We start from the raw sequence: 12,296 nt of genomic DNA, 5'->3' as shown, positions 1-12,296 counted from the left end.
TACTAAGCATTTGGGAAGAAGTAGTAAGAAATAAATCCATGTTTGACTAAGTCTTACAGAGAAGACTAGAAGCCAGGGAATCATCGACTTTCAGATTTGGAAACTTACATCTAATTTTGAGCCCAAATTTCACTGGTGACATTCCTGAAAAACTGAATACTTGTACCACAGTTAAGCCAGTCTTTCAGATAAGAGAAAATAAAATAAATGTATAATTTATTTGGAACTTGTTCATCCTTGTGTGTCCACTAGCACTCCTAAAATCCCCAAACTGAATAGAACTTGGCTTCAGAAAACCAATGGTATGAGTCATAGGAAATGGTGACGATCTTTGGCCACAAGAAACTTGAAAAGACCTAGGGATATTTTTTTCGATATGCAGCCTCCCAAAGATTCAGGTATTTTTCTTTTAGATCACTTCCATCAGGTTTAGTGCCCTAGGGGTAGAAGTTAACCCTTTGGAAAACCTAGTCTATTTTTTCCTCCAAAAATTTGCCAAATATTGAGGAAGACAATTTTCAATTGAGTTCTTAAGTAGTAACCCAGTGCTTCAGGGAATTACTCAATTCTCTGGAAAAAGAGTCAACATGATAAATAGGGCCTTATTTTCAATAAAGGTAAAGGTAAAGATTTTCTCTATCTAATCTGTATATAGCTAAACCTGGAAATTATTCTAAGTAGAACATGAACAGAATTATCCGATATTATCTTTCCTTATTTCCCTATTCCGGCCTCTGGCACTAACCGTGTTGGTTGTTAATAAAATAACAATATCTGGAGTATGTGGAATACTGAGAAACTGTCCCTTAAATATTAGGAAAACATCATCAGCCATCATATCACTTTGTATCTTACAGATGTTCACACCTACTTCATTCACGCCTCCTCCTTTCAGCAACGAGCAAATCCCACCAATATAAGCTGCCCCGCTCCGGCTACTCTCAAATTGACTTCCCCTTTCAGAAAAGGAAATGAAAAAGGCTTACTGCTGACAGTCCACATATCATAGCACCTCTCATTATTAAGTTACCACATTTATTTTCTCAATGCACATACATTTCTCTACTATATACTCCTGAGGTAAGGGAGGGATATGAAAATTGTTGGCACGCATAACCAAAGGAAAAGGTTTCTGAGGAATGTTTCCCCACATGATCAATAAATATCTTAAATAGAACTATACCTATGAAAAAAGGATCTCTAACATGAGGTACACTTACGTGGTATTTCCATCAAAAATGCATATAACTTGAATCTCATAGTGAGAAAACATCAGACATTCTCACAATGAGGAACATGCTATAAAATAACTGGCCTATACTCTTCAAAAATGTTAACCTCAAAAGAGACAAAGAAAGGCTGAGGAAATATTTCAGATTAAAGGAAAGTAAAGAGACGTGACGATTAAATGTAATGTGTGATCCTGGATTGGATCCTGGATTTGGGCAAGGGTTGGGGGGTAGCTATAAAACATTATTGAAACAATTGGTGAAATCTGAATATAGACAGTGGGTTAGATAAAAACATTGTACCAATGTTAAATTTTCTGGTTTTGACAGTTTACTGTGGTTATATAAGAGAATGTCTTTATCCTTAGGGAATATATATGTAAGTATTTAGTAGTAAAGGCCCAGTAAGTAAATGTCTCCAACTTACTCTCAAATAGTTCAGGAAAAAAAACAAAAAAAGACACTGATAGATAGATAGATGCAAGGAAGGAAGAAGGATAGAAAGAAGAAAATCATAAAACAAATGGGATAAAATATTAACAATTGATGAATCTGGGTAAAGGGCATATGGTATTTCCTTGTATTATTCTTGCAACTTTTCTGTAAATTTGGAATTGTGTAAAATAAAAAGTTACCTCAAAAATACTCTTTTACTTCCATTTGTAACTTTCTTCAACAGCTCTGGCTTTAGATGGTAGGTTTTTAAATTGTTGCAATTTATGATTTGCTCTTACATCAAATATGCAGGTTACCCCCCAGAAAAACCATAAGAGTAAGAAAAAATAAAAAATAAAATGTACCCTAGGTATACTAAGCTCTCCCCTTAAACCAAAAACAAAGATAACATTAACATTTAAAAGACAGCAACTTTAAAGAATATATAATAATCTGTTGTTAAGAATACTCTTTATGAGAATTAATAGTACTTTCATTCAGTAAATGCTCTGATTAAATCTCTTGAAAAAAATTATATGAAATGTACATGCAATAATAAAATAACTCAGAATTAAATCTATTGAATATTCATGACAGTTTCAAACAATCTGTACTCTAAAACTTCTTTCAAATATATCTGCCACATCAAATCCTAATTGCATTATGCAGTAGAAAGAATACAACTCATCCACAAGTAATACAGTATTCAGCATGGAATAAAAAAAAGTAATAAATCATTACAAAAGTTACGTACGAAAAAAGGTGAACTGCATCACTTTTCTCTTTGATAAAATCCCTCCTGTATTTCATAAATTCACGTAGGGTGATCAATGGATTTTCAGATATGGCAAACTTGTTGTCAGCCGCCCAGGTTTCCATGGCAACCAATACTATCCTTGTCTTAAGTTGGTCTTTATATATCTAGTATATTAACAAAATGAACACACAGCTATACATGTGGTAAAAATCAACTGATTTATGAACAGGACTACAAAGCTCCTTTTGTGGAAACTCCTCGAGTTTTAGCTAAATGTGAGAAATTCCACTGTTTTTAGGGGAGATAATTGTTTTTCTAACTTACATGCATTTCCCTTGAGTAATAGAGAATCCAATTGTTTACCAAGTCATAACCAAAGAATAGAGTACTGGTAGAAACAAAATATTGCTTTTTGACAAATCTTTGCACCCTCGCTCAAGGTTTCCCCAGAGTCCATTTTCTGGCACCCTATAAGATTCACACTAGCAAAAAGTGGAACACTCATGAAGGAGATAATTTCTGTACACCCTAGCTGGCCCCAATTAAACTCATGGGGAAGGTACTGGCATTGCCTTGTTGGGAAGATTTGGAAAGTAGTTTCAGTAGAATTCTTTAGTTGCAACTTTCCCACGGCACCAGGCACTCTTTTGAAGAGGCACAACTGTTTCTCCATTGCTAGAACTACACTGTGAATATCTTTGTTAGGGGCTACGACTCAACCTTTTCTTTTCCAGTGTGAAAAATACAGGCATAAATACAGGCATAAAAATACAGGCAAAAATACAGGCATAAAAAACTTCAGGCATAAAGCTGTAACTCTGACCACTTCCTTTTATCATTTTCCCAGCCAGAGATCAAAGTCAATAAAGTTCATGGCAAAGTTACCAGGGACTTAACAGGACACCTTGGCTAAAGTGCAATTTAGGGCAGTGAAAATATAAGAACATTATCCGATTTATTAGCAATCAGGAGATAAACTTCCTCTGTGGCAATACTGAATCGGGTTCATACTTACTAAATCCGCCAGGTTCACCACAGATTTCGCATAGGTATTGGTAAGTACCACTGAAAGCCGATGTTTTTTAAACTGAAAGCAAAAGAAAACAAGTGAAGGGCTTCAAGATCATCAGCAAACACTCATCTCAGCAGAGGAAATACGGTGTAATTGAAAGGCCTCCAAAGCTTTCTGTAAAAACTGCAAGTTGACACCTAGTTCTTTAGATGCTGCGTAGCCTGAGGCAACGCTCCTAAAAGTTTGAGGCCTCCTAAAAGTTTGAGGCCTTACCTCACTTTGAGGTAAAGTAGAAAACACCCATTCCATCCATTTCAAAAGTTTATTTTTTATCACAAGATTGTTAATTCAAAATGATAAAACATATGAAAGTTGTTGATAAATTGCAAGACATACAAATAAAGGTAGGGTGAAAGCCAGAACAACTGCATGTGAATAATGCTGAAAGTATAAAAAGTTCCACAAGACTTACTCAGTAAAGAGAAGAAAGCCCTAATGGTCACGAGGAGATGGCTTATAGGCTTGATGTAAATGACATATATCTTTGGTTTGGCCTCAGTGCTGTTTTAAAAATCAGGAAATATCATGATTTCTGGCTTCACTCAAAATTAGTATTCCCCACATGGTAATAACTGGCAAGGGCTGAGAAGCAGACTCTCCTGTTGGGTAGACCATGTGACTTCTCTTTTGCCACAGGCCTCACCCCTCCCTATTGTTTTATACCTGGCTCACTTTATTTGAATTATCTGCTACAGATGCTTACAGACATCTGAATTTATGATATCCTAAAATGTCTAAAATATGTGTTCTTGCAACTTATTTTTATTCTGTAAAAATCTCAGGAAAAAGTAACATTCACGAAATCAAATCGGTAGGAAGATAGAACTTAGTCCTACCCTGAACAAGGAAGAAGCACTCAATAATAATTATCATTATTAATTAATAATCAATGTTATTAGTTTAATCATATTTAAATAAATGACACATTTTTCCCAAATAAATAATTCAAAGTAAATTAAAATGTATGTGTACCTGAAATTAAGTAAAATTCAGCAACGTGCATCACTGAATATTTTTAGTTTAAAACTCTGCCCATGAATTGAATATACAACGTGCTCATGAACTGAATATACAACATGCCCATGAATTGAGTATTAAAAAAAACCTGACTCAACAAAAAAGGAAGTTTGGCTAGGTTTTTATCCTAAAAATCTTCACTGCTTGGCTATATAAGGTATTTTTTTTAAGTGTTATTCTATATTGCAGCATATATTGATTAACAATGTTGTGTTAGTTTTGGGTGTACAGTAAAGTGATTCAGTTATACTATACATGTATCTACTCTTTTTTAAATTCTTTTCCCATTTTGGTTATTACAGAATATTGAGCAGAGTTCTCTGTGCTATACAGTAGATACTTGTTGGTTATCTATTTTAAAGATAGTAGTGTGTACATGTCAATCCCAAACTCCCAATCTATCCCTCCCCTCCTCCTTTTTCCCCTGGTAACCATAAGTTCATTCTCTAAGTCTGTGAGTCTGTTTCTGTTTTGTAAATAAGTTTATAAGCCTTTCCAAATGGTTTACTACATAGCAAGACAGAAATAGAAAAATTGCTTTCCATTTATTAGGATAAAGCTGTACATTGCAAACTAAAGAATCACATTATTGCTGCTTCACTTTTTCAATATAAAACGGAAGTTTCCCTTTTTTTTTTTAACCTTGCGATTTTTGTAAGAGAAGATATTAGCCCCTACATTAACTAAGTGAATCCAAAGAGTTAACATCGAGTCACAGAAATATTTTTGGAACCTCACAAAATACTGTTAATTGCTTTACCTAAGAGTGTTTCCTACTTACAGGTTGTTGCTGGGTAACAGAGATGTTTCTGTATACATATACCTTCTCCAACTTACAACTTTATGGACTTCTTTCTTCTAAACATATTCCTGCACCCACTAGTTTTACCCTAGGCACAGGCAAGTTCAAACAACACAAAATTCAGTAAATCCTACCATGAGATGATCATTCACAATCATCAGTTCAATATATTTGGTTTCCTCCTCTATGTTACGAGGATATCGACGAAGCTGCAATATAATAAAGGAAATAGCTCGTAAATAAGCCTCTGATCTTGGCTATGGGAAACTTATGTTACATATTAGATTCTCAGGTATTATCCCTCTTTTAGCTGAAAGTTTGTACTCTTTTACCAACCTCTCCCTACCTAGTTTCCCCTACTACCTAGCCCCTGGCAACCGCTTTTTCACTCTGTCTCTATGAGGTTTTTTTTTTTTTTTAGATTCCACATGTAGGTGATTCGATGCTATATTTGTCTTTCTCTGTTTGGCTTATTTCACTTAGCATAATGCCCTCCAGGTTCATCCATGTTGTCTCAAATGACAGGGTTTCCTTCTTTATTAAGGCTGAGTAATATTCCATTGTGTGTGTGTGTGAGTGTGTCCGTGTGTGTGTATATATATATATATATATATATATATATATATATATATACATTTTCTTTGTCCATTCATCCACTGATGGACACTTACATTGATAACACTATATTGTATAATTGAAATTTGCTAATAGAGTAGAATTTCAATGCTCTCACCAAAAAAAAAAAAAAGGAAATACATAAGGTGATGGATATGTTAATTAAATCCATGAGGGGAATCATTTCACAAATATAATGTATATCAAATCATCCTACTGTATACTTTAAATATCTTACATTTGTCAATTATACTTCAATAAGCTGAAACAATTTTTTTAATTAAAAAATTTTAAATATGGGAGAAATAAAACAAAATTTCCCCTTTTATTTATTTAGTATTTTTTTCATTTTCATCAATTTACTTAGTTTTTGAGTGAGTAATAAATTTGCATGGTTCAAAAATTAAAGAATTATGAAAAGGTATAGGATGAAAGTTCTCCTCTCACCTCTGTCCCCCATCTACCAATTGTTACTCCTTCCCCCATAATGGGTACAGCACAGTTACTGGTTTCTTCCAGAAATATTTATGCATATAAAATCAAATATGAGATATATTTTATTTTGTACTTCCACTTATCTCCTTCTCTTTTGCATCAGTCTATTTTCATTTAACAGTATATCTTGGAGATTATAACACATGGTTTAAGCTCCTGAGAATCTCTGAGAGTTCTACATAGGGAGTGGAATGATTGACACTTTTACTATATAATCTCCAAATCAGGCTCTGAGACATGCCCTTTCTGCTGACAGGGTTCAGAGGATGCCCCAAGTGATATATAGGAGCTCTGTTAGGATAGTTTGGAGAGCTCTCAGGCAGTCTTTGGTTACCCCAGTGCAGCTATATCTGTCTGTTCAACCACAAATTTTCTCCACCTTCAAAATCATGACCAATGAATGGTACTGTCAAGAGTCACGAAGGCAGCCACATCCTTTGGTTCTCTGAAATTAGTCTAGAGCACAATCTTTAACAAGATCTGCAAAATTAACTTTTTCCTTTGTGCCATACTTTGACACACATTTAGTTTTTCAATAAACCTTTTTGTTCACTTGCCCAAGGGCCATTTTTGTCATAAGGGTATACAATCAAACCTAAAAAAATACATGAATGTTTGAGTATTGCATTTAAACTAAAATATTTCTGCCACATGGATTCTGTTTCATTGCTAATGCATTCCCAAATTCTAAAAAAACTTTACTTTTCAAAATCCCTTAAAACATCAAGTTAATAGGAAATAATAGACTATAATTCTGGTTTTGGAAACCAAAAAATAACATAAACTGCATCCACTGACAAGAGTTTTCTTAATGGATTTTTTACAGATGTAATACTAAAATAAAATTTATATCAATTATTAGAAATCAAATTCACAAATGTATAAACAATAAAACATTTCTAGGAAAATAAAAAAGGATGTTGTTAGGATGATAGTATTTGCTTTGTTAATTGTGGTAGAGACCTGAGCCTTTCTAACAAGTAGACTTGTAACAAGTCCCAGTATTTTCTTAGTGTCAGAGAGTTGCCATATTGGCCACACGGTTTTATAACACCTCGCCTCCAGGGTCCACAGCTTTCTCATAAAGAGAAATCAAGGGTCTGTCTGCTTAGCAAATGACTGGATGTTGCAGATGTTTATGAAGAACTTCAAGGATCATGTCAAAAGAAAATCATCCCATTCTCTTGGTTCTTAAGTCATGAAAGTAAATACTGATTCAAATTAAATCCTGACGGCAATTACTTTTATCTATTTAACTGGGCTTCAATATATGTGTACATTCACAAAACATATAGAGCTCATAGTAGTAATTCATGGGACACAACAGCTTCTGAGAGACAGTATGTAATGCATACATGGTTATAAGCACTGCTCTGAGACCAGACTTCTAGGTCAGAATCCCAGCTCCACCACTGGGTAACCCAATGTAACCCTGGGCAAGCTTCTTAAGCCTCTTGTGCTTCAATGTCTTTATCAGTAAATCAGTGATAATATTAATAATAATTCCCTCCTCAAAAGATTGTTATGAGGATTAAGTACGTTAATACAATTGAACATGGTGAGTGCTCAATAAAATTTAGGAATTATCATTCATATTACAAATCTGTATGTAAACACATTTTATTTCATACTTACTAAACACATATTAAAAAGAAGATACTTCATTCCTTCAACGGCTTTATCTTATTAGAGATCTATTTCTCTCACCCTATTTTTATGCCATACACACACATTCATACCAACCACCACCACAACTGTCATAATATCTTAATTCTGATGACCAGAGTTCTTATTTTGTCTAAACTATTTACCAGCTCTACGATTCTGGGCAAGTCATTTGCACATTTCAGAAACATTTTTTTTTTGCTGTGAAAGGGAAATAATAGCACCTACTTCATGTGGTTAAAAGCACTGTATGAACTGTTGTTATTATTAAGTTCAATACCCTTTGAACATTCATAAAGCAGACATTCGGGTTTTATATCCTAGACTCCACAAAGTATTGATAGCTCAAGTGTGAAAATACCATTTTGTGGCTTCAAAACCTGATGGAGTCACTCTTAAGGGGGTATCTTTAAGGGGATAAATACAAGGACGTGTACCACCCAAGTAGACTCCATGTTGTGGTGTACACCCAGGCAAGGAAAGAGGCCTATGGTAGAAAGAACCTGAGATGCCACAGCAGGGGCCTCATAATCCGTCTGTATGATGAATGACCATGTTATCACCACTATGAGTGCTTTTGAGTCTATGAAATAATATGGCCCCAACTCCACTGCTCCTACGAATGTGTCACCCTTCTTGTTTACCACAATAGCAAATGCCTGAACTAATTCTTATCCCTCACAGACTTCATGTAGATTAAATTGATTGGCAGTTGCCAAACGTTTTTAAAACATCATGACATATACCTGTGAATACATACCTGTCGTCTACTCCGTTTTGGTCTTGGCTTCAAAATAAATTTTGGTGGAGTGATGTTTACTTGTTGGAATTCTAAAAGGAAATAAAAATAAATTAAATTTAACTTAGTGCATTTGCCAGGTTTTTTTCACGAAGGGTAATCAAAGTTTTACTAGCCCTTCTTAGTATAAATTATATAACTGTACTTTAATCATCAATGAGTATTATAATTTATAAATTACAGAATTATAACTAATTATGAATTTTATAATATATAATATTGTGCTTAAGGAAAATACAAAACATTGATCTAAGTAACTGCATTCATATTAATACTAAATAAACATACCACGAAGGAATACAATTCAAAAAAAATCTCAAACATTATTCCTGTTCTAATTTATCTCAAAATTTTTCTCAAAATTCTCCTACAAATACCATCACATTTTTATGGGGAACTGTCTGAATAGCCACTCGACCTTCACTTCCACCACTGACCTTCACTAAAGAATGACACACCAAATGCTGGTGAAGATGCGGAGCAGTTAGAACTCTCATATAATGCTTTGGAAAACGACTTTGGGAAAACGTTCTGCAATTTCTCTTCCAACAGTAGTTCTTAAATTGTGATCCTTGGACTAGTGGCATCAGCATTACCTGGGAACTTGGAAATGCAATTTCTCATAACCCACCCAAGGTATACTTAATCAAAAGCTGTAGAAATTAGTGCAGCCACTATGGAAAACATTATGAAGGTTCATGAAAGAATTTAAAAGAGAAATACCATATGATCCAGCAATCCCACTTCTGGGTATATAGCCAAAGGAATTTAAATCAGGATCTCAAAGAAATATCTGTACTCCCATGTTCACTGCAGCATTATTAACAGTCAAGATACAGAAGCAACCTAAATGTCCATCAGTGGATGAGTGGATAAAGAAAATATGATATATACATACAATGGAATATTATTCAGCCTTAAAAAAGGAAATCCTGCCATTTGCGACAACACAGATGAACCCAGAGGACATTTTGTTAAGTGAAATAAGCTAGACACAGAAGGACAAATACTATATGATACCACTTATATGAGGGATCTAAAATAGTCAAACTCAGAGAAACAGAGATTAGAATGGTAGTTGCCAGGGGCTGTGGGGAGGGGGATATAAGGAGTTATTAGTCAAAGTGCACAAAGTTTCAGTCATACAAGATGAGTAAGTCCTAGAGATCTACTGTACAGCTTAGTGCATATAGTTAAGGATACTGTATTGTATTAGATTTTATGTTAAGTGTTTTTATCATCATCATAAATAAAGAGGGCTGGAGGAAACTTTTGGAATGGATGGATATGTTTACGGCAGAGATTGTGATGATGATTTCATGGGTGTATATTTATCTCCAAACTCATCAAGTTGTATACAGTAAACATATAAAGCTTTTTGTATGTCAATTATACCATAATAAAGCAGCTGAAAAAAAAAAAAAACCCTAAAGACGAGGCCAGCAATCTGTGTTTACCAAGCCCTCCGGGTGATTCTGATGCATGCTGAAGTTTCAGAACAATGTTATACAGTTAAACATATACCTACCTTATGACCCAGTGATTTCACTCCCAGGTATTTGATAGAGAAATGTAGACGTGTGTCCACAAAAAAGATTTTTGACAAGAATTTTCATAGTTGTTATAGTCATAATAGCCCAAAACTGGAAACAATCCAAATGTCCATCGACGGAAGAGATAAAAAATTGTGGTATATTCATACAATAAGAACATACTCAATAATATAAAAGAAAGAACAATTGCTACCCTCAACAACATAGATCTCAGGCATGTGCTAAGCAAAAGAAAATGAACACGATGCATAATTCCATTTGTATGAAGAGCTACAACAGGAGAAACTAATCTATGGTGAAAAAGTCAGAAAAGGAACTGCAGAAGTGGCGGCACTGACAGGGAACAGACACAAAGGAAGTTACTGGGGTAATAGAAATGCTCTATATCTCACCAGGGGAGAATATGGGTGTCAAAACTCAGCAAACAGTATACTAGTTTTGTGTATTTCATCATAGTAATTTTCTATTGCAGTACAATTGACATACAATATCATATTAATTTCAGGTGTACATCACAGTGATTTGATATTTATTGAATGTATATAGTTTGAAATGGTTAGGTAAGTCTAGTTACCATCTGTCTCCATACAAAGTTATTACAATATTATTGACTACATTCCCTATACTTTACATTACATCCCCATGACGTATTTATTTTATAACTGGAAGTTTGTACCTCATCACCTTCTTCGCCTATTTCACCTGGCCCCCATTCCCATCTGCTCTGGCAATCACCCAACTGTTCTCTGTATCTATGAGTCTATTTCTGTTCTGTTTGCTTGTTTTGTTTTTTATTGCAGTAATTTTTAAAACACTGAGGGCTAAGTGGTCAGTGTTTAAATAAATAAGCTGTTCTCAAAATGTGTTCTTAGGAATACTAGTCCTGAGAGATGTGTCAAATGAAACAAAACGTTCCACAGTCAAACACGTTTGAGGAGCACCTGATCATATTTCTATCTCTGGCAAATACATAATGCATAGCAAAAAAAAAAAAGACATAATATAATCCATTACTCAGTGACACTATTAAATCTAAAATAAAAAAGCTTCCTTTTGAGCCTATATCACAAAAATTGCAGTTTTAACATTTGTCTATTTTTTGTTTCCTTCTAATTTGTCATAGTAAATCTAAATATGTTGAGAGACAAATGACACTCAAAATCAACACTGTAAACTTCTGATAAGAAAAGAAAACCAGGAACAAACTGAGACAGACTTGAGTTTTCAAAGAATATGTTCAAAACTCATTTTTAATAACAGCAAAACTGCTGAGTCACTTCCAAAGTTTCTGTTGTAAAGAAACCCTGAACAAAGTTTTTTAAAAATTATAAGATTGTATCAAAGCAAGCCTACAATAAAGTCCTTAGGGGGGACTCTTTATTTATTACTTTAAATATTAATTAATGTTTATTGTTTCCAGTAATGTCTATAAGATTGTAACTTTGTTCTCAGGCAGCTAACCATGATTTATTTTCTTCCCATAATAGGGATTATAATAAGTTTCATAAGATAACGAAGGAACAGTCTAAAGTGTCCATGTAAAGTAAAATCAGCTAGCTATATGCTCATTTGCAGATTTTTCCAAATAGTGAATTCTATAAAATAGGATCTTCTATTTCTTTGGCAGCAGGAGAAAAGGGGTGAGTTCTGTTTCTCTTCGGGGTAACCGCAGAAGGTCAAGGAGTTACAAGTTTGTTTCAGAGAGGAAGGAACATTAGAAAACACTTATTTCATTTTCCAATGAGAAGACAATGCAGCCTTTAAGTCATTTCCCTAAGTAGTAGTTTAGGGTTTGCTTTAGTCTAGTAATTTTTCCATTTGCCCTTGTGCCTCTCTCCCAGGGTACATTCTCGTAGT

General features: G+C 34.3%; 1 protein-coding gene across 16 annotated transcripts in view; it reads right to left on the bottom strand.

Moving 5' to 3' along the window:
• Positions 1-12,296, bottom strand: part of ADAM22 (ADAM metallopeptidase domain 22) — a 240,513-nt gene that overhangs the window by 61,871 nt on the left and 166,346 nt on the right. For 15 of the 16 annotated variants that reach the window (XM_060156988.1, XM_060156996.1, XM_060156984.1 and 12 more), the window contains 5 exons: positions 8,848-8,918; positions 5,447-5,521; positions 3,437-3,508; positions 2,419-2,585; positions 872-956 (listed from right to left, as the gene is read on the bottom strand). In XM_060156988.1, coding sequence (XP_060012971.1) covers positions 872-956; positions 2,419-2,585; positions 3,437-3,508; positions 5,447-5,521; positions 8,848-8,918 — 470 coding nt within the window. The remainder of the gene's footprint in view (positions 1-871; positions 957-2,418; positions 2,586-3,436; positions 3,509-5,446; positions 5,522-8,847; positions 8,919-12,296) is intronic. The other variant, XM_060156999.1, reaches the window with a different exon arrangement.

This window comes from Lagenorhynchus albirostris, chromosome 8 (genome assembly GCF_949774975.1).
Source record: "Lagenorhynchus albirostris chromosome 8, mLagAlb1.1, whole genome shotgun sequence".
Taxonomy (NCBI): Eukaryota; Metazoa; Chordata; class Mammalia; order Artiodactyla; family Delphinidae; genus Lagenorhynchus; species Lagenorhynchus albirostris.
Note: the sequence above shows the minus strand (reverse complement) of the source record. Positions and strands in the feature narration are given on the sequence as shown.